Here is a 24,054-nt window from a genome sequence, read left to right on the forward strand (position 1 = left end):
GAGGGACACTGTACCAGCTGATGGTGGTGGTAGGATCATCATGCTCTGGGGCTGTTTTGCTGCCAGTGGAACTGGTTCATTGCACAAAGTGGATGGAATAATGAAGGAGGACTACCTCAGAATTCTTCAGCATAAACCATCAGAAACTTGAACACGCCTTGGGACTTACAACAGGACAATGAACCCAAACACGCATCAGAGCTGGTTGTGGAGGATAAAGCAGGCTAACATTAAGCTTAAAACAAGTCCTAACTTCAACCCTATTGAAAATATATGGACCGTGCTTATAAGTCGAGTCCATACCAAGAAAAAAAAAACAAATTTAACTCAACTCTACCAATTCTACCATGAAAAGTCGTGAAATATCCAACCAGAATTCTGCCAGAAGCTTGTTCATGGTAAACAAAAATGTTTGATCAAGGTGAACCTTGCGAAGAGACATTTTACCCAAATATTAGGTGTGCTGTATGTATATTGCTGACCCTGTGTTGATTTCAGAAAACCCAAAGAAAATTAAAACTTGTGCACCAAATTCTAGTGCTTTTTTTTTTAAATTAAAAATGTGGCGGCACGGTGGTGTAGTGGTTAGCACTGTCGCCTCACAGCAAGAAGGTCCGGGTTCGAGCCCCGGGGCCGGCGAGGGCCTTTCTGTGCGGAGTTTGCATGTTCTCCCCGTGTCCGCGTGGGTTTCCTCCGGGTGCTCCGGTTTCCCCCACAGTCCAAAGGCATGCAGGTTAGGTTAACTGGTGACTCTAAATTGACCGTAGGTGTGAATGAGAGTGTGAATGGTTGTCTGTGTCTATGCGTCAGCCCTGTGATGACCTGGCGACTTGTCCAGGGTGTACCCCACCTTTCGCCCGTAGAACAGGATAAAGCGGCTAGAGATAATGAGATGAGATGAATGAATTAAAAATGTATGCTGTACCGGTACATTCTGCCACAGAAAAAGAACAGTTCAAAAGACATTACTGAAAGTAAACAAGATTCAGGCAGCTACAGGAAACCAGTAGAGGGAAATGGAGCAATTGCGGTAGTCTGATCTGAAAATAACAAGGGAATGAACATGTAGTTTGGAAATACAGCAGGTCATTGGGATGAAAAGACATGCAAAAATGTGACAAGCACTTGTGTTTCTCTATTGACTATGATCAGAGTACAAAGGGTTTAATGCTTGTACAAGTGTGCACACAGACCGTGGTTATAGAAGAAACAGGCTCGACATTGCGTTGGGACTGGAGGTGTGTCTGAAGGCGACGCAGCAGAGGGACGCCGTTGCGACTCTGTCTCTTTAGGGTCCAATAGGCATGCAGCCTCTGCATGAACTGACTCTTCCTGGGTACTGTCAGGTTGGCCGTGATCTTGCTCAGCCTACAGAGATGGAAAGAGGGAGAGAATGGGAGATGAGGAGAAGAAAAAGAAAAGTGCAGATGAACCAAAAAAAGGGGGACTCTGGAAAAACTGTAATCGGTAAGTTATGAAGACAAAAAACGCTTCCTACATGGAAGAGGTTAATAATTTCCAACAGACACTCACTAGAGTGTCTTTTTTGTGACATTTTATATTATACTATATGCAGTGTTCCTAATGAATCGGAAGATATTTGAGATTTGGTTTAACTCTGTGTGTGGGTTTAAATTTACCAAAAAAAAAAAAAATCCTGTATGAAGACAAGTTAAAGGTAACAGTTTCCCTGCCAGGTTTTGAAATGTCATAAGACATTTAGAACTGAGGCAACCATCAGTAAGAAAAAATGAAAATGATTCTTAAACATGAAAATTTGATTATGAAGTACTTTTTTGTGTCAAAAAGCAAAACATATTCCCTCCTGTGATTTATATGATATAAACCAGGCTTGTAGTACTCGAGTCCGACTCCTGCCCTAATTTTAAGGACTTGAACTTGAGCACTGATGACTTTGACTACGTTCAGACTGCACCCTGAAACGACCCATATCCGATTTTTTTGCCCATATGCGACCTGTAGGGGCGGCACGGTGGTGTAGTGGTTAGCGCTGTCGCCTCACAGCAAGAAGGTCCTGGGTTCGAGCCCCGGGGCCGGCGAGGGCCTTTCTGTGTGGAGTTTGCATGTTCTCCCCGTGTCCGCGTGGGTTTCCTCCGGGTGCTCCGGTTTCCCCCACAGTCCAAAGACATGCAGGTTAGGTTAACTGGTGACTCTAAATTGAGCGTAGGTGTGAATGTGAGTGTGAATGGTTGTCTGTGTCTATGTGTCAGCCCTGTGATGACCTGGCGACTTGTCCAGGGTGTACCCCGCCTTTCGCCCGTAGTCAGCTGGGATAGGCTCCAGCTTGCCTGCGACCCTGTAGAAGGATAAAGCGGCTAGAGATAATGAGATGAGATGCGACCTGTATCCGATTTGTTATTGACAATCTGAACGACACAGATCCAATTTTTTTTTTTTTTCACATGCGACCCAGGCCGCTTGGATATGTGGTCCTAATTCCGATGCATATCCGTTATTTTCACATGCGATTGCAGTCTGACCGGACAGGTCGCATTCATGCGACCTACACGTCATCAACAAGAGACAAACGTCACTATTCTGCATTGGCTAATCCCGCCTCTTTGCTGGAAAACAACAACATTTGTACAGTTTTCAGAATTCAAATAGACTTTTATAGAATTGATCAAGCTAATGGTGGATTTGGTAGGGACCTGGATGTTAAACCATCCTGTATTACAAGATTATAAGATTGTTCTGGAAATTTCCAGTAATTTGACACCTTCGGTCTCATTAGTCTGCTGCCCACATTAATCAGATTACTGTGTGAGTTCCGCCGCCGCCACAAAAACCACATCGCCAGGTCTCGCCTCATCTCCATAGCAAACTGCACTGGTGTTTCTGCACCTTGAACCAGCGCTGAGAGAAGTTGCAGAATTCAGCTGGCTATAAACAATCTAAATAAATATTTATAAAAATGTAGAAAAAGTTTATTAATCTGACGAAATAAATATGTGCAAATTATTAAGCCTGAATTAAGAGTTTGGTAATACAGCGGCCGTATCCCAAATGACTGCCTACTGAAGCTCGAGTGCACTATATAGAGTTTAAAAATCCATTACTTCCTAGTAACATGTAGTGCACTTATATAGAAATTAGAGAGACATTTAGGAGTCAACCCTCGTTACCAGGCTACACGTTTTCATTTCAGTTCAGAAACAAAAACACACACGAGACCTCACACTTTAACCAGATAATTAAACAAACAAACAAAAAGAAATCATTAAACATGAAGAGTGCGCTTTTTTTTGTTTATGTATTACGTAGATGTGCTTATTACGTGTCAATTTGCGCATACGGGACACTTTTGGGTCGTTTTCCGTTCATATTGGAGATCGCATACAAGTCTCATATAATTGGTAATGTGAACGGCCTAACAAAAAAATCGGATTTCACAACAAATCGGATATGGGTCGTTTCAGGTTGCAGTCTGAACGTAGTGCTGGACTCGTAAATTAGAGACGAGGACTCGGATTTGTCCTTTATTTTTTGTAACATGCCATAATAATTTGGCATATTTATATGTACATTCATTTTTATACTAATTTCGTGCAAGAGGATGCACATTCACCTGTTCAGGAACAAACTAACGTTAATGGCGCTAAAATGCCTGGAGAGAAGCCCCTAAGATTGTCCGCTTTGCTTGTACAGACGTCTCGTGCACTGGGGAAAAAAGGCACTGCTGTGTGTTCCGTATGTAGAAGAACTATCGAGGAGACGACGGGGACGACCTCGAACTTCAATCGTCATTTGGCGAGACTCCACCCAGAGAAGGAAGTGCCACGCTATGTTCATTGCTCTGTCGATAGCGGGGTTTGCTTGCTGAGCGATGAACTAGCTAGTGTTAACCCTCTCTCATGTTATTTGCCCTGTTGATAGTGGGCGGGGCTTGCTGAGCGATGAGCAAGCTTTTTATCTGTAGCCTAGGAACTAAAACGGGGCAGTTGAGCAGCGACGGTAGTCCAACACGGTAGCAGAGACGCTTTCACATAAAGGCAGCAACAGCCACCGTCAAATGGTGCGGATGGAGTCTTGTTCTCGGACTCGAGGTTTAGTGACTCGACTACAACACTGATATAAATGCATAGGTAGCATGACTGATAATGATACTAAATCTTTAAGAAAAAGCAAACTGGAATGCAGTTTTAGAAGCACAAGATTGCATGTGTATTTTATTTTTTACTGAAATCACACCTGTGTGGTGGTATGCATGGCACAGACACCACGGGTGCAGCCGCCCTCTTCTCTGCTAGGATCTTCCTTGCCCTTTTTAGCTTCCGCCTTGATTTGGCCTTTGCCCTTTTGGCTCGCTCTTCTCCGACTCCACCGCCATCCTCCTCATCTTCATCCTCTGCTTCGCTGAGAGAAGAGCCACTCCCGGTTCCACCCCCCAGAGGACGGGCTGTGCCAGGTGGTGTGTGAACGTCACAGTAAGCCGTCTTGCGCACGCTGAACGAGGTGCCGTTGGCACCAGTCTCGCGCACAGGCTCCATCTTCATGTAGAGTCCGGCTTGCTGCGCACACGTCACATGGAACGCTGTATAACAGTTGGCCTTGTGACACTGGATACATGCGCCAGCTCCACGCTGCTTACATATGTAGCACGTCAGCTTCCAACGTGCCGCCGGGATGTGCTCGATGCTGTCGATCGGCTCCAGGAAGACCGTGTTGGCAAAGCACACCTACAGAAAAGCAAGAATGGACGGATGGGAAAAGGGTTAAAAAAAAAAAAAAGGCTCAAATTTGCTAAAAAAGTGTCACTACAACAAGATATTATGCCTACTGGAACTGCAAAAAATACTGTATATTGTAAAACACCTAGCTTTTTGTTGTGCTGGATTGGCATGCAAAATATCTCAACAAAAACAGGCCATACATGTAAGCAAACTGGATTAGAATAAATGAAATAAGCCAGAGATATGGTCATCATCATCATCATCATCCTAGAATCAAAGCTCTGGAGAGTTCACACACAAATGATTAAAAACACGCATCACTGCACAGCATCTTCATGCAAGACAGGAAGTATGCGCATGTGTGTATAATGCACTGGATTCATCATACATCTTCGCTGCCAGCTTCCTCACACTCGATCATTTTGCACACCAACAAGCTGTGCACTGCTGCATGTATTTTGACAGCGTTACAAACTAGTGGCGGGCGATACGGCAAAAATATCTCCGCCCAGTATTTGAAGGTATTTTCATGATCAAAAGTGCATCGCTATTCCATTTGGCTAAACACATGAGCCTGAGGGATGCACACAAACCACGCACTCACCTCGGGTATCCACAATGCACACACAACGTGCGCCCAGCGAGCATCATCGGTCTGCTTGAAGGCTCCGCCCTTGTTCGGGCACAGAGCACAGTCGACGGCACGGGAGGGCGACTGCAGGCAGCGACGGCAAAGCCACTGACCTTCTGGGATATAAGGCACTCCGTAGCACTCCTGGTGCACGGCCAGGTTACACATGTCGCAGAACAGGATAACGTTGCTGTTCTGGCACTCGCCATCATTGCAAATGCAGCACACGGCATCCTCATCAATCAATGCATTCGGCTCGCCCTGATCCAGAGAGAGAGAGAGAGAGAGAGAGAGAGAGAGCGAGCGAGGCTTAAAGACTAAGAAATTTCACTTACACTACGTATGTAAGGAATAAAACACAACGGGGCACGTTGTTATAAGTAAATATGGCGGTGTGATCCCATTACAACCCCAAATTTGATCATTTTCCAATAATAGTGCATGATTATCCCTCTTATACCATGTGAAATTGCCAACAGTAACAGCTCTACTTATTAAAGAATGATCTGTCATTCCGGTCATCGCAGAATCTCATTTTTCATTTCTTGATATTTACATCTAGAGGTGTTAAACAACTTGGAACACGGCACCCAATTTTTAGGTGAGCAAATTTATAGGAACAGACAGCCTTCAAGTAAATATCACTTATTATTCTATCCACATTCACTGGATAGGAGTAATGGTGCGCTCCCATTGGCTACTCTACTACTAGGCTATCAGCTCATATACCATGAGGAGAGAAAAACAAAATGGCAGAACATGTTGCTGAACCAACCGAGGACGAAATAAAAACTCTACTCGAAAACAAAACCCCAAAAATGATCATCAAGTATTTAAAAGAAACAAACAGCTAAAAGAATATAGTCCCCCCCCCCCAATAGCTCCTGTTCCACACTCCAGCCCAGTCGGTGGCGGTAATGCATCTATAAGTTGGTTCGCCAACTGCCAAAAAACCCTAAAGAAGACGACCCCCCCTCCCCCCAGAACGTATCTTTTTGTTAATTTTTCAAGAATTATTTTTATAGCATTTTTCACAAACTGCTAGTCATTTCGACGGTTTGTTTTGTATAAAGCTTTTATCAAATTTGCAAAAAATAAAACAGGAAAATGCTCAGTTTCTCAAAATCCAGTTAACGTGGATAGAATAAAACAGTTATTCCACTCAATCTCATCGTACATGCCTTATAGCCGCTCACGTATGACTCAATTTCGTGGAAGAACTTAAGTATATCCCTCATCAAAAAATTCCCGTGCAGGGATTGGCCAAGGATACGTCATGTGACATAAAATAGTTCCACCATTGATGAAGCAATGTATCTCGTGATGTCAAATTTAAAAAATTAATAAATAAATAAAGCCCAGGATAGGGTGTGAGTCAGTCATGGTATATCCTGGATATACCATGAACTGATGTCACAATTTCAAGCTATATAGCCGACTCGATGCACAGCTGTGGCTCCGCGAACATTTCTGTGCATGTAGATCTGCGTATCGCGATCATGCCTGGCGAGGCAGGCGATAGCATTGTACGTTGCATACCGTACGCGCAGGTTGAAGGTCAATCTGACGTAAACAACAAACATGGCTACCCCCAGTGAGTTTATGCCAAGATTCAATCTTGACGCTTTTAGTTTGAAATTTTTTTTTAATGAAGGATATAAATCAAATATATCATGCACTGAGAGACACCAGTAATTATGGATTCTCTTCAGTGACTGGCATAGTACTATTTTATTTCAAGGGTGCGTCCCTCATAAAATAGTACTATACTGGTCACCTCAGGGAATCCATAATATCAGCCGAAGCCTCTCAGTGCATGGTATATTTGATTCATATTTGGTTGCATATCCCTTGCTTGCAATAACTGCACCAAGCTGGTGATCACCCAACTATTGCATTCTTCTTTTGGGATGCATATACCACAGCTTCTTTCAGTTTCTTGCTTGTTTTGGGGAGTTTCTCCTTTCAGTCTCCTCTTCAGGAGGTGAAACATATGCTCAGTTGGGTTAGGGTCAGGTGACGGACTTGGCCAGTTGAAAAAACATTCCATTCCGTTCCATTCCACCCCCATTGGCTTGCTGCATGAAGAGGTTCCTCCCAATTAGACTGGATGCATTTCTCTGTAAACTGGCAGATAAAACGTTTCTATAGACTTCCATCCTGAGTTACAGAATCAATAAAGATTAGTGAGCCCATTCCAGAAGTAGCCATGCAAGTCCAAGCCATGACACTCCTTCCACCATGCTTGACTGATGAGCTCCCATGTTTTAGATCTCTCTCAAAACTTTGGCCTTTCCATCTCTTTAGGGGTGTTCACACGGCACATATTTGCATCGATGCTGCACTGATGTATTTTGTTGCGATATATCTTACACCGGTGTAAATTTTGTGGAGCGTTCACACGTCACAAACCTGCTTACTAGAGAGAAGCGTGTTAGCACCGGTGCAGCCCCACTTGCGTTCACACGGCAGTTTTTGCGACCGTGCTATACGATAGTAATAATGCGGAAATTAAATATGCGCATGCGTGAAAATGTACTTCCTTTTCCCGGTTGTCATGGCATCACCAAGCGCCGGGAAAACAACGTGGATGAAGACACCAGTGTTGCCAGATACTGCTGACGTTTTCCAGCCCAAAATATGTTCAAATCCGCCAAAATGCACTTAAAACTGCCCAATCTGGCAACACTGGAAGACACGCAGTTCTGTTGTTGATATTCGCCATTTTGGAAGCGCAAAATACCAGGATGCAAATTATGCAATGCCCGTATGTAATCAACTCTCCTCACGCGTAGCGAGTCTACCCCGTAGCGTTCAGACGTCCCACTTTATATCGGTGCTGCTCCACAAACTAGCATTTACTCCGGAGTAAATTTCTTAAACCACCTCCCGAGCAGGGTTAGATTTGCACCGGTTTAAGCAGCTTTCAGGGGCTACACTAGCCTAGTAAACTAGACCCACCCGCCTAGCAGCCAAAAATATTTTTGCCTACGAGTGGATCTAGCCTTGCACCATATCAACAACACACCCCGGGCATCAAATCGTGCCCGCCAATCACAACGCAAGGTTTTTGTTTGGATTCTTTGGGCGGGCTTTTGCAGGAGTGACGACAAAGCTGCGCGACGCTGGAGAAAGCACAACAGGAAAGATGGCTACGGCTAGTGAACAGCGCTCGTTTGACTCCTCTTTGGAATCAGTTTTAGAAGAATTAGACTTGGAGTTTTCGTTGAAACATGAGCAGGAAGAGGCTCTCCGCTCATTCCTTTTCAAGAAGGACGTTTTCGCTGTTTTGCCGACCGGCTATGGCAAAAGTCTGATCTACCAGCTGGCTCCGCTCGTAGCCAAAAGGATGGGGCTAGTTTGTGCAGTACGAAGAATTAATAAACAGCTTTGAAACATTACTTTTTGATTGTTTCTTATTTTCCCGTTATTTTAAATTTAAGGGAAATTATTTCACCAAACACCACTAAATAAAAACTCTCAAAAACAGTTTAAGCAAACCCTTGAAAAACACTTGAAAAAAAAAAGTGTATGTTAAGTATGTGGTACAGACTCCAAACTTGTGGTCATTATCTCCAAACTTCTTAATATCTAGAACCTGTTAATTAATACGCATTTTGAAAAATTATTTATTTCAAGGCCGCCCCCACTGCTTTCTGTCGCTCTGACTACGTCACAGTCACTGTTGCGCTGATTGGTCAGAGCGTTGGCCTATACGCACAGAGACAGTTTGAAAGACAGCAGGTTGTTCCTACCCACACCCTTCGGAAATGTCTACGACCGAGACCAGACTAAATATTCACATTTAGTCTGGCTTGCCAGGCTAGGGCTACACCAGTATAACTTTGTACCGTGTGAACGCTCTACCGGGGCAGCCCCGGTGCTACACCAGAGTAAAAGTTGCCGTGTGAACACCCCTTTTGGTAGAGGTTAATCTTGGTTCCAGAACCTTTCGTGGTTCACCTCTGTATTTCTTGACAAAAAGTCCAATCTGGCCTTCTGATTCTTATTGCTGATGAATGGTGTGCATCTTGTGGTTTGGCCTCTAGGTTTCTGCTCTCGAAGTCTTCTTTGAACAAACTGTGATACCTTCACCTCTGCCCTGTGGAGGTTGTTGGTGATGTTGGTGACTTTTGTTTTTGGGTTTGTGCTTGCAGGTCTCACAACATGTCTCTCATCAACTGATGCGGTTTTCCTTCGATGTCTGGTTTTTAGTAAACTAGTGGTTTCTTTCTTTTACAGGATATTCCAAATTGTTATCTTGGCTATGCCCAATGCTTGTGCAATGACTGCCTGCTTTTCCTGCTTTTCTCAGCTTGCTTTTCTCCCATAAGCAGCTCTCCGGTGTTCAAGTTGGTTTATCCTTTTTAACAACAACAAAAAAGCAGTCCTCACGGGTGAAACCCAGGACTCAAACTGAGAGCAGAACTATTTATTGTTTAAACAATCGAGAAGGACTGGCCTTGCCATTCCATTGCGCTCGGAACGGACTGTATGTACAGTGGTGCTTGAAAGATTGTGAACCCTTTAGAATTTTCTATATTTCTGCATAAATATGACCCAAAACATCATCAGATTTTCACACAAGTCCTAAAAGTAGATAAAGAGAACCCAGTTAAACAAATGAGACAAAAATATGATACTTGGTCATTTATTTATTGAGGAAAATGATCCACTATTACATATCTGTGAGTGGCAAAAGTATGTGAACCTCTAGGATTAGCAGTTAATTTGAAGGTGAAATTAGAGTCAGGTGTTTTCAATCAATGGGATGACAATCAGGTGTGAGTGGGCACCCTGTTTTATTTAAAGAACAGGGATCTATCAAGGTCTGAGCTTCACAACACATGTTTGTGGAAGTGTATCATGGCACGAACAAAGGAGATTTCTGAGGACCTCAGAAAAAGCGTTGTTGATGCTCATCAGGCTGGAAAAGGTGACAAAACCATCTCTAAAGAGTTTGGACTCCACCAATCCACAGTCAGACAGATTGTGTACAAATGGAGGAAATTCAAGACCATTGTTACCCTTCCCAGGAGTGGTCGACCAACAAAGATCACTCCAAGAGCAAGGCGTGTAATAGTCGGCGAGGTCACAAAGGACCCCAGGGTAACTTCTAAGCAACTGAAGGCCTCTATCACATTGGCTAATGTTAATGTTCATGAGTCCACCATCAGGAGAACACTGAACAACAATGGTGTGCATGGCAGGGTTGCAAGGAAAAAGCCACTGCTCTCCAAAAAACTTGCTACTTGTCTGCAGTTTGCTAAAGATCATATGGACAAGCCAGAAGGCTATTGGAAAAATGTTTTGTGGATGGATGAGACCAAAATAGAACTTTCTGGTTTAAATGAGAAGCGTTAAGTTTGGAGAAAGGAAAACACTGCATTCCAGCATAAGAACCTTATCCCATCTGTGAAACATGGCGGTGGTAGTATCATGGTTTGGGCCTGTTTTGCTGCATCTGGGCCAGGACGGCTTGCCATCATTGATGGAGCAATGAATTCTGAATTATACCAGCAAATTCTAAAGGAAAATGTCAGGACATCTGTCCATGAACTGAATCTCAAGAGAAGGTGGGTCATGCAGCAAGACAACGACCCTAAGCACACAAGTCGTTCTACCAAAGAATGATTAAAGAAGAATAAAGTTAATGTTTTGGAATGGCCAAGTCAAAGTCCTGACCTTAATCCAATCCAAATGTTGTGGAAGGACCTGAAGCGAGCAGTTCATGTGAGGAAACCCACCAACATCCCAGAGTTGAAGCTGTTCTGTACGGAGGAATGGGCTAAAATTCCTCCAAGCCGGTGTGCAGGACTGATCAACAGTTACCGGAAACGTTTAGTTGCAGTTATTGCTGCACAAGGGGGTCACACCAGATACTGAAAGCAAAGGTTCACATACTTTTGCCACTCACAGATATGTAATATTGGATAATTTTCCTCAATAAATAAATGACCAAGTATAATATTTTTGTCTCATTTGTTTAACTGGGTTCACTTTATCTACTTTTAGGACTTGTGTGAAAATCTGATGTTGTTTTAGGTCATATTTTTACAGAAATATAGAAAATTCTAAAGGGTTCACAAACTTTCAAGCACCACTGTAACAGCCGGCGCTATAAACTTACCCCTCGTGTTCTGTTCAGGTCTAAATGTCGAATCACACGACATTTTTTTTAATTGAAAATGTGTTTTCTGAACTTAAATTTCCTTGGCTCACGTTAAATATATTGGTAACTTCAGTCCCATTACTTATCTGCCTGTGTGTACATATGGCAGGACAAAAATACAAAAAGGCTGTCAAACCTTGTTGTGGCTCTCAAAGTAGGACTCCTTTTCTAACCGATCCATCAGGTATTCAAACACCTCCTGAGGGATCGGTGTCACTCCGTCACTACGCCGTTTGTCATTCATAATGTCCAGCCAGATGTAGTCTTCTTCATCGATGTCGTACTCCACCTCCTCGTCTAACTCCTCCACTGATTTATCTATGTACCTGTGAGAAGGAGAAAAGCCACTAAAGCTTGAGTTGATCATTTACGTCACAACCTAATAATAAAAAAAAAAAAGAGAAGAGGAGGAGGGGTTCAAAGCTTTTTTTAAAGTACAATCATTAATATGATGGCTCTATGGAATTGTAACTAAATAAAATAGCTGCTGTATTGCTAAAACCAACTAAATCTCCTGGTACGACAAGACATTTAGGACGATTATACTATTGGCGCAAAAGGTGGAAAAAAAAAATGTTTCTGATGGGCTGGCAGGTGTACATTATATCAGAATATATACACTGATCAGCAATAACATTAAAACTGTGTAGGTCACCCTTGTGCCACCAAAACATTTCCTGACACATCTAGGCATGAACTCCACAACACTTCTGAAGGTATGCTGTGGGATCTGGCACCAAGATATTAGCAGCAGATCCTTAAAGCAGATACGCAGAACCTTTATTTTTAAATACATTTCTGAGTGGATAGTATCTCCATCCTTGACTCTTGTATGCTGCATAAATGGGAATTTTAAAAAAATATATTTTTGAGAGTTAAAATCAACCGCAAAGTTGGCGATCGAGCTGCTCCGCTGAGCCAGCCAGCCCAGAGTGCGTGACGTCACTGCAGTAACCGGTTTTAAGGCCGAGGCCTTTGACAGCTATAGACCAAAGTCATATAAATAAAAATTTATGGTGAAAGTAAGAAATCCCGTTACCGACTTGCTCAACTCAGACTGATTTGACTTTATTGATTGTGGGTTGACTCTGATTAAAACAGGATGGGTGCTATAACTTATGCAACATACATGTACATGCATGCGTTTTCACTGATAAAACGTAAAAGGCTAATTAAATAATCAGACGAACTGAGACGATCACATTCTGAAGCAAATTAAATAATCTTATACCGGTAACTTAAACACACAATACAAGTTACATGTATTAATCTAAATGCAGGTAAACAACGTTTGTTTGTTTTTTTTTTATCCAAATGAGAGTCAGCGCTTACTCGTTTGTGTTCTCGTTTCCTGAAGGCCAATCTTGTGGACGATTATTTTGAAACAATCTGACTTTCAGTTGTTCGTTCAGTTCTCCGTTCATTCGCTTCTTCCACGTAAGGGTGAGATGGCAGCAATATCCAGTGCAGAAATAAGACAGCTGGTCCATTCATTCTCTCCATCCTGTGTATTCCGCCATTACTGCTCGGCTCAGGCAATTACTAAAACCCGGGAAGGAATGTCACCGGTTTTAGCAACAACCCTCGGCTCACTCCGGGAGAACTGGTGCAACTGAACTCACTTTAAAAAAATAAAATAAATACTTTCCTTTTCTTGTTTTCCTTTTCTTTAATTGTTGGTACTGCACCCTCTTTCAATACGGGCTTATAGCCAACGCTCAACAGATCAGAGGTCTCGTACGAGTCCTCAGTAAAATGTGCAGAGCAGAGGAGAGACCACTTCATAGGCGCCCAATGTGCCCGTGAACTTCTCGCAAAACGCGTCCAAATCTTTGCAGTTTGAACATTCTTGGGTCATGACTGCAACATAAATCCACCTTCTGTCGTATAGACCCCTTCGCAGTAAACGTCATTCATACGTAAGCGGAAATTGCGCGCGCAGCCTGGACCCAAAAAAGACGCAGAAATGCCTAGTTGTTGTGTTTTCGGGTGTTAGAATCGTAGCAGTGATGGGGTTAAAATGTTCAGAATTCCAGCAGGATCTCACCCATTCCAAAAAAAAATAAAAAATCGCCGACGTCTATGGCTACAAGCCATCAAACGTGTAGACTGGGATGAAAGCACCATCAAAAGGTAAGATCAGGCTATTTATTAAATCTTTCTTTTTTATTCTTTCTAGTCTTCGTTTATTGATGTAGCAAAATACTTTGGTAACGTTTGTCTGATTAGCTGGGTCATAGTTACACAATGTAATGAATATTGTTAGCATGTTAACTTAGCTTTGCATGCAATTTTGTTTGTAGGAGAGGTCTCGCTTGACTCAAGCAGTCCAGATTTTGTGCTGTCATTATTTGTGTATGCCGAAAATCACAATTTTAAAGCAAGGATGGAAAGGTAAAATTGTGTGCCCTCACTCTAAATGCCAACTTGCGTTGAGTGCTCTAACCTAGCTCCCGCCCCGTTCAGTTTCATTTCTGCTCTCTGCCTCTCGCTTTTTACGCAGCTCTGATTTCTCTTAGCTGCACTCTTTACACTATCATTCCTTTCATGCCATTCCCTCCTGCAAATTGCTGTTTAGTGTTGGGATTTGCTGTTGTAGCTAAAGCCACATTGCCATCACATCACTGGCATCATTTGATTAAAACAAAATGAATACACTGAGTGCAGAATTATTAGGCAAGTGAGTATTTTGACCACAACATCCTTTTAATGCATGTTGTCCCACTCCAAGCTGTTTAGGCTTGAAAGCCTACTACCAATTAAGTATATCAGGTGCTGTGCATCTGTGTAATGAGAGGGGGTGTGGTCTAATGACATCAACACCCTATATCAGGTGTGCATAATTATTAGGCAACCTCTTTTCCTCTGGCAAAATGGGTCAGAATAGAGATCTGACAGACTTTGAAAAGTATAAAATTGTGAGATGTCTTGCAGACGGATGCAGCACTCTTGAAATTGAAGATGTTGAAACGTGATCACCGAACAATCAAGCGTTTCATTGCAAATAGTCAACAGGGTCGAAAGAAGCGTGTGGGGGAAAAAAAGGCGCAAAATAACTGCACATGATCTGCGGAAAATCAAGCGTGAAGCTAACAAGCAGCCATTAGCATCCAGTTCTGCCATATTCCAGAGTTGCAACATTCCTGGAGTGTCAAAGAGTACAAGGTGTGCAATACTGAGGGACATGGCCAAGGTAAGGAAGGCTGAAAAACGACCACCACTGAGTAAGGCACACAAGATAAAACGTCAAGACTGGGCCAAGAAATATCTTAAGACTGATTTTTCTAAGGTGCTGTGGTCTGATGAGATGAGAGTGACTCTTGATGGGCCAGATGGATGGGCCTGTGGCTGGATCAGTAATGGGCACAGAGCTCCACTCCGACTCGGACGCCAGCAAGGTGGAGGTGGAGTACTGCTATGGGCTGGTATCATCAAAGACGAGCTTGTTGGACCTTTTCGAGTTGAGGATGGACTCAAACTCAACTCCCAGACCTACTGCCAGTTCCTGGAAGAAACCTTCTTCAAGCAGTGGTATAGGAAAAAGTCAGCATCTTTCAAGAAGAACATGATTTTCATGCAGGATAACGCTCCATCTCATGCATCCAAATACTCCACTGCGTGGCTAGCCAGTAAAGGTCTGAAAGGTGAAAAAAAATAATGACATGGCCCCCTTGTTCACCTGACCTAAACCCCATAGAGAACCTGTGGTCCATTATAAAACGTGAGGTCTACAAAGAGGGAAAACAGTACACCTCTCTGAACAGCGTCTGGGAGGCCGTGGTTGCTGCTGCACACAATGTTGGTCGTGAACAGATAAAGAAATTGACTGAATCTATGGATGGAAGGCTTTTGAGTGTCCTCATGAAGAAGGGTGGCTATATTGGTCACTGATTTTGTTTTTGTTTTGTGTTTGAATGTCAGATATGTTTATTTGCAAATCTGGAGTTGTCATATCAGTGTACCTGGTGAAAATAAATAAGTGAAATGGCTACATATTTGGTTTTTATTAAGTTGCCTAATAATTCTGCACAGTGAAAGTTACCTGAACACATACATATTCTCCTAAAATGGCCAAAACTAAAAACACCCCACTCTAACTTCCATACATATTCAGCTTTGATATTTATGAGTCTTTTTGTTTGATTGAGAACATAGTTGTTGTTCAATAATAAAACTAATCCTCAAAAATACAACTTACCTAATAATTCTGCACTCCGTGTATGAATGTCCCATTGTTAATCAAGTTGTACATGCCCGCACATAACAATCATATGCGTCTAAAGACTTGTAGGCACAAAGTTTTTCGTGGGTGTACACTGAAGTCTTGTCAATAAGGTATGAGTATATATCTGGCCATTGTATACCAGGGAACTTACTAACATCGTCCGTCCACTCTTTAATTAAATGCGGATCCGGTAGGCGATGTCCACTTGTTAGAATTAACTTATTTATGTAGCATTCTCGATCTTATAACGACAATTGTTTTGCATAATCTGACAGCTCATAATGCCGGTCTATGGGCAGCGCCATTGTTTCTGGGTCCAGGTTGCGCGCGCATCCTGGCAACGGTCGGTTTGTTTACAAACATGCGAAGGGGTCTATTGCTGCACCCACCAGCAACACATCTACGTGGCGTGGCGATAAATTAGCTCAAAATGGAGGGTCGGAGTTGCAGTCAGCTCTGTGTTTTAGTATAGTGGAAATGGCGATGAGACCGATAGATTTCCTGCTGTGACGTTACGGACGTCAAGGTCGTTCACTCAGACCGCTACTTATATAAATCACTTTAATCGTAAAAATTACTGTATTAGATTGTTAACGCTTAAAACTATTCCTGTGCCATTCTTGAGGTCTCAAGGCATTTATACACGAAAGTGAGGCCATGGCTCTGCGTATATGCTTTAAGTCCTATAAGCTACAAGGTTCTCACTTGTTTGTTCGGTACAGTACGTGTCAAAGTAACTTCCACATGAACGCCACGACCCAAGGTTTCCCAGCAGAACATTGCCCAGTGCCTCACACTGCCTCCGCCAGCTTGCCTTCTTCCCATAGTGTATCCTGGTGCCATCTTTTCCCCAAGAAAGCGACACGCAAGCACCTGGCCATCCAACACGATTCATCAGACCAAGCAACCTTCTTCCATTGCACCATGGTCCAGTTCTAATACTCGCATGCCCATTGTAGGCGCTTTTGGTGGTGGACAGGGGTCAGCATGGGCAGTGTGAAGCTACGCAGTCCCACACGCAACAGGCTGCAATGCACTTTGTGTTGACACCTACCTATAATTTATTTTTTTCCGCAATTTGTGCTTCAGTAGCTCTTCTGTGGGATCGGACCAAACATGCTAGCCTTCGCTCCCCATGCACATCAGTAAGCCTTGGGTGCCCATGACCCTATCACCAGTTCACTAGTTGTCCTTCCTCGGACCACTTTTGGTAGGTACTATCCACTATATACCAGGATCACCCCACAATACCTGCTGTTCTGGAGCTCCTCAAACCCAGTTGTCTAACCCAAGAGTTCTCAACCTTTTCTGCTTCGAGGCCCACCTATTCATACTTATAACGAGTCAGGACCCATTAAAATGATTCCCAATTATTTTGGCTCATCTATTCTATTAGAATCTAATAATCTATTGTCAAGTGTATTAATGGGATGCGACATCACTCCCTGTTCCAGATGGAAGCCCAGGAATTAAATAAATGCCATAAAAACAAACTGTTTTTAATTGTAGGTATTGTATTTAAAACTGTATGGATGTGCCAGAAGCCAAACCATGCATGCAGGGCATTCTCAGTCAGAAGGGATTAATGATCCAAAAGTGAAGTCTGGTCAATTAACACAAGAATTTATTGTCATGTTTGTGTTCAGCAAACAAGCAAGTTATTAAAACCAAGAAGTCCACTCAAAAGAAGTGGATATAGAAACCACTCAATGGGATTAGATCCTTACACGCTAACAAAGAAGGATTTTTCCAGTGAGTTGGAAAATTATCCATCCGTTGAGTTCCCAGACATCTCAAACTACCTGGTGCTACGGACATTGTTCTACACGGGCACACAGATGAAAACCTGGAAGAGCATGGAGGTGTACAACTTTTTATATGTGGCTGGGTTAAAGATCTGGGGACCAGGACACTATAAGATAGACGGCGGTAGACGGATCTAAGTGCAGGAAGAGTGTTTATTAGCAGGCGAGATATTTAAGTCAATCCATCCATCCATCTTCTACCGCTTATCCGGATCCGGGTCGCAGGGGTAGCAGCCTAAGCAGAGCGGCCCAAACTTCCCTCTCCCCGGCCACCTCCACCAGCTCTTCCGGGGGAATACCGAGGCGTTCCCAGGCCAGCCGAGAGATGTAATCTCTCCAGCGTGTCCTGGGTCTGCCCCGGGGTCTCCTCCTGGTGAGGCATGCCCAGAAAACCTCCCTTGGGAGGCGTCCAGTATTTAAGTCAAGTTTATTTTTATAGCGCTTTTAACAACAGACATTGTCGCAAAGTAGCTTTACAAAGAATTAAAAGACTTTAAACATGAACTAATTGTATCCCTAATTTATCCCCAATGAGCAAGCCTGTGGTGACGGTGGTGAGGAAAAACTCCCTCAGACGGCATGAGGAAGAAACCTCGAGAGGAACCAGACTCAAAAGGGAACCCGTCCTCATTTGGGTGATAGCAGATTATAATTAACTCGCTTCTATAACAGTGTCCTATAGAGTCATAAAGTATAACTGTGTAATCAGGAAATTCATTATAGTTTTCACGTGAAATCTGTTTTCCTGAAGTTATAAACTGTTCATGACAACTGCAATCCTAAAGTTAGCAAGTTGACTGCAGTCCTCAGCCATAAATGCATTACTGTAACGCTACGTTCACACTGCAAGGCTTAATGCTCAATTCCGATTTTTTTGTGAAATCCGATTTTTTTGTGAGGTCGTTCACATTAACAAATATATGCGACTTGTATGTGATCCTCAGTATGAACGAAAAGCGACCTAAAAGTGTTCCGCATGCGCATTGCAGGATACGACGACGTCACACGCAGTGAGCATGGCCAGTGTTTACGGAAGTAAAACCGCCCGGTTGCGGTATGACCCATCCAATCTAGCTTGAATAGCTGTATCCCCCCAAATGGAAATCAGCTCCCTAACCTCTGCGTCCTTCCATTGAGAAGATTCAGAACCTTCACAGCCCGAAGCGTCCCTCGCATTGATGTCATGCGCAGGGGCGCGGATACGTTTTTTGAACTGGGGGGGGGGGGGGGGGGGACAAAAAACTGGGGGGGACAAAGCTGCCAGCAAACCAACCCCAACCCCGATATGCCTGTCAAACTTGTTGTGGGTTACCATAGCAACCAAGCTCGAGCTCGCAACCTGTGCAGTCTGCGCAGCTCAACCAACCGAATATCAGTCTTTGTTTTATGTGAGTTGTTGCAACTATGTATACACTGCTGTGCACCTCAATAAACCGAATGGTAATTAGTCTTTTGATTTTTCCGTGAGGTTTGCCTCATGCAAAGAAAGACAGCATAGACATTTTTTCCTCCCTATAAGTGGGGGGGACCGAACGAGGTGAATTTAAATCTGGGTGGGACGAATCCCACCCCTCCCCCCCTCTATCTGCGCCCGTGATTATGCGCCATGTTGTTGTAACTTTTTTTGAGAGACCCGCCGCCTACTTCAGCGCAGAATAGTGACGTTTGTGGCTTGTTGATGACGTGTAAGTCGGATGAATGCGACCTGGCGGTTCAGACTGAAGTCGCATATGAAAAGAGCGGATAGGAATCGGAATTAGGACCACATATCCAAACGGCCTGGGTCGGATTTGAAAAAATCGGATCTGTGTCGTTCATATTGTCAATAAAAGATCGGATACAGGTCACATATGGGCGAAAAGATTGGATTTGAGTCACTTCAGCCTGCAGTGTGAACGTAGCCCAAGTGTCCAGAACCATCTTCCAAGTGTTTTTTTTTTTTTACAAAAGCAAAACAGAAAGCAGACTATTTAAACGGCGTTATAAACATGGCTAGGAACAAACGTGACAGTCATGATGATAATGCTTTGCAAAGCCTCTGTGAAAACAGCTTCCGTATCTGTGCGTGCTGATCTGCGCTCCAATCAGTATCAGGTGTTTCCTATAACGACTGGGTCCCAAGCGCGCGCACAACGAGCTGTGATCTGCGCCGGAATCAAAGGTGCAACAGTCAAGTGTTCACCAGCTGTGTGACCACAACTTTTAGCTCACGTGTATATCGCCACGAAAATGCCTCATTTTCATCGATAATCCATCGCAAAGCATCGTGAGCTGTGGCGTGACCGTAGCTTAATGAGGAGGATGCGACGTCGGATGCAACCCAGCCACTGTCCCGTACTACGAGTAAAAAATTAACTTCAATTTTGGTGGTGGGGGGAATTCACGCCCCACTAGATGGTGCTTCGGCCCAGTGGTTGAGAAACGCTGGTCTAACCATCGCAATTTGACCCTTGTTAAAGTCACTCAGATCCTTGCGTTTGCCCATTTTTCCTGCTTCCAACACTTTGAGAACTGACTGTTCCCTTACTGCCTAATATATGCCACCCCTTGACAGGCGCCATTGCAATGAGATAATCAAAGTGTTATTCACTTCAGCAGTCAGTGGTTTTAATGTTACAGTTGATCGGTGTATAGAAGTGCTTATATCAGAAGTTCTGAAGTGGATTCTGGCAAAAGCTTAAATGAATCAAAGTTTAAACCACTGATCCTAAACATATTAGGCTAGACCAGACCTGGGCATTTTACGGCCCGCGGGCCGCATCTGGCCCTTTGGTTCATTCTGACCGGCCTGCGTAAGGTTAATTAGAAATTACAAAATAAACGTATTTTTCTAATTTTACCTCATGCATGGACTGAATGTGCATTGCTTTTATTTTGAAGTTGTGTTCAACAAAAACGCAATGTGCGCGACATGAACATGACATGAAATCCCACGAAACCTAATCCCGCGATAACTACTTCCGTAATTTATGCAGACCAACCACAAACTTGTACGTCATCCTTCAAACGGTCCAGCCAATCACATAGTGTGACGTCACCAGCAGGCGCCGGAGCCCGAGCCGATCTGTAGATCTGATACCTACACCGAATCGACGTTGTTGCGAGCAGGTCACAAGAAGACTTTAGCCCCCAAAATGTCCGCAAAAAGAAGAAAGGTAGATGCCGAATGCAGGGCTTTCAACAAAACATGGACTGCTAAGTATTTATTTACTGAAGTCAGAGATAAAGCCGTGTGCTTAGTTTGTGGAGAGCAGATCCGAAAAACTGAAAAACACCAAATGAGGTGATTAGACTACAAATGTGGGCATCATTATGATAATATGATGTATCTTGCTTGATACTTGGAGTAGAAAGACAATATTGTGATGTCTTTTTTGTGTTTTGGGGTGAATGTGACTGAAAAAAAAAAAGGTACAAACGTTCATATTTTGTTAACCATTGTTTTGGGAAATTTGATTGAATAAATGACATTTTTTGTAAGGCAACCTAGTTTTTTCCATACTCTTACCAGCTTGTAAAAGCAATGTTATTTACTGCTTTATATAAAGAAATACAATTAATATTATGCAGAATTTAGTTCAGCCTTTTGGTCCGGCTCGCCACAAAATTCATGACATTATCTGCAGAAGCGCCAGCAGGCTGCGCAAGCTTTGCACGGTTTCAGTGCACAGCCTGTGTAGACCAAGCGCTCCCATTTCTCTCTCATTGTCCGGTCTTTTGGAAAACGATGAGTACTAATCCCATCAAGATCGGTGTTGCTACACCCTCCTACGATACATCTGTTAACCATTTTAATAATTACGCAATAACGTTGAAGAAATTTGCAGAAAACCACCAGGTCGTTTTCTCATAAACAAACCAGCGCTGACGTAGGATTCAGAGGGAGGCGTCCCGCACGCGACGTCACGAAAATCAGTGTTTGCCGGGAAATCCAAATGCCAAGTTTTTTCAGAGGCGAACCAATTCGCCTCAAATGACTTGATTTCAACTGAATTTTTCTGGTATTGCGCAAGGTAAAAAAATTGCACAAAATGTGACCGATATTTGACCAAAGTTTAATATAAAACAGGAGAATTACATTGATCTTGCTCCTGAATTTAGAATAGAATAGAATGCCTTTATTGTCACTATACACATGTACAATAAGATTAAAGCATCTCCAATAACAGTGCAAACAGCGTGGAGAGAGAGAGAGAGAGAGAGAGAGAGAGGAAGGGGTGGGAGAAAAAAAAGGGAGGTGTAAGGGGGGTAAGGTGCACAGTCTGAGGTGTATGTGTTGTGTTACACATTATGGAGTGAGGTATTGCACATATAAAGTATTTCACAGAGACAGTCACGTTATAAATTATTGCAAGAGAGAGTCACATTATAAGATAAAATATTACACATTATGAAATATTGCAAGTAGGGATGGCAAAAACTAAAAAAAATCTTGATCGACCACTGAGCCTCATTAGCCGGTTAAAGTCGGTTAACCTATGAGTTTAAACAGGGATGCAAACGGCGCGCCTTTTTCACGGCTCGTGCAGATCCGATTTTTTTTGGGGGGGGGGGGGGGGGGGGGCGTTGGAGTGTCTGAATAATTTCATCAGAGTAAATTCTGTATTAAAATTACTACATAAGCAAATGCCGTTACAGTCCATGAAAAAGCCGTGAAAAAGTCGGCATCTGCGCCTTTAGTTTGTGTGGAGAGATATGATCTGCAATAACATGGCATTGTTGGCTACAGACCGAAACATACTTTCAGAATGCACTGGCCAAGGCAGGACTAAACTCCATGTGCCTTCTAATAATAATTAAAAAAAAAAACAGAATAGTAATTTGTAAGCTAAAAAGCCTGTGTCTACACTTTTCTCTCGCCGAGTGGCAGTCAATGTTGCCAGATATTGCTGACGTTTTCCAGCCCAAAATATGTTCAAAACCCGCCAAAATCCACTTAAAACTGCTCAAATGAGCGGGAAACCGCCCAATCTGGCAACACTGGTGGCAGCTGTGTTCAACTGGGGCGGGACATGACTGAATGGGTGTTTCTGATTTGTCAGCTGTCGTCCTTACACCGCATGGCGTGCCCCAAGCGTTTACAAACACAGAATTCCAGGTTCTCCGCTCCAAAATCGGCAGCTTCAAAACGATTGATTTTTTTTTTTTCACCGACAACCAAAAAAAAATTTAACCGGTTAACGTTGATTCGGTCAACCACCGGTCAAACGGTCATCGGTTAACATCCCTAATTGCAAGGTAAGGTGAGGTGCACAGACTTGAGGTGTATGTGCTGTGTGTAAGGTGCACAGTCCTGAGGTGAATGTGTTGCGTTTCACATTATGGAACATTATCATCACATTATTTAGCCGTGATATGCACTTTAATCTGTAGATTATGAAATGTGGGAGCTATGGGAAGTGGCTCGGTCTGTGGGAATTACCACTAAGGAACCTGACTGATGCGTCATCCACACCACATCAGACCAGATCTATAATGGCACTCCCTTCTCTGTCCTGATGCTGACGCTGCCAACTCGCAAACATAAAAAACATGCCTTGTCTCTTTCACAATCGAATTTCAACCTCAACGAAAATGCTGAATGTAGATTACAACCATTCATCCCAGTGGAACCGGAACCTATCCCAGGAGCACTGGGCATGAGACACTGAATTGGATGCACACAGATACTGACATTCATTCAAACCTCGGGGCAATTTAATGGAGCCAATCCACCTACTGGCATTTTTGGGAGGTGGCAGGAACCCAGAGAAAACGAACACTGACATAGCGAGAACATGAAAACCTCCACATAAGCAGTAACCTGAGCCAACAACCTTGGAGCTGTGAGGAATTGGGTGTTGTTCCACCAAGCTGCCCAATGCAGATTACAGCCTCTGCGTGTTATTCGGTCTCCTCTTGTGTTATTCACTACCACCGACCGTGGTCATCCCCGCCACAGGGGAAGCCATGGCGTAATGGTTAGAGAAGTGGCTTTGGGACCAAAAGGTTGCCGGTTTGATTTCCTGGATCAGCAGGAATGGCTGAAGTGCCCTTGAGCATGGCACCTAACCCCTGACTGCTCCAAGTATGTTGTACGTCGCTCTCATGGATTAAAGCAAAAAAAATTTATTTGACTGAAAATTTACGGGGGGGTGTGTTATGGGTGGATTTCGATGAAATTCTGAGAATGGTTAACTTAGAACTGATAACTTAATTAATTAATGGATTAATATATTCAATTTATTGTTGAGTGATTCTTCACCATTGTTCGTTTTTGAGATATTCATTTTTGTTTGCAGCTTCATAGACAATTCTTTTTTGAATTGTGCAGCTAATGCCATGCGTGCACAATATGAGGCATGAGCATTTGACAGTGACAACCTAGAGAGGGCGCTCCTGTCTTCCGAGACCGATCGCATCAAATCGACCAATGGCTGCGATATGGTCAACGGCAGGTCATGCTGCGCTATAAAAGCACAGACACGATCAGCCATAGATGGACTGATCTCCGTTGAGGTGAGACTTGGTAAAGAAGAGGTGTGCTG

The 24,054-nt window shown here is 43.3% G+C and overlaps 1 protein-coding gene across 3 annotated transcripts in view; it reads right to left on the reverse strand.

The window, feature by feature from the left end:
• brpf1 (bromodomain and PHD finger containing, 1) overlaps window positions 1-24,054 on the reverse strand; it is a 93,244-nt gene that overhangs the window by 45,656 nt on the left and 23,534 nt on the right. For all 3 annotated transcript variants that reach the window (XM_060931589.1, XM_060931592.1, XM_060931591.1), the window contains 4 exons: window positions 11,634-11,823; window positions 5,299-5,586; window positions 4,213-4,700; window positions 1,194-1,368 (listed from right to left, as the gene is read on the reverse strand). In XM_060931589.1, the coding sequence (XP_060787572.1) occupies window positions 1,194-1,368; window positions 4,213-4,700; window positions 5,299-5,586; window positions 11,634-11,823 (1,141 nt within the window). The remainder of the gene's footprint in view (window positions 1-1,193; window positions 1,369-4,212; window positions 4,701-5,298; window positions 5,587-11,633; window positions 11,824-24,054) is intronic.

Source organism: Neoarius graeffei, chromosome 10 (assembly GCF_027579695.1).
Source record: "Neoarius graeffei isolate fNeoGra1 chromosome 10, fNeoGra1.pri, whole genome shotgun sequence".
In the NCBI taxonomy this organism is placed as follows: domain Eukaryota; kingdom Metazoa; phylum Chordata; class Actinopteri; order Siluriformes; family Ariidae; genus Neoarius; species Neoarius graeffei.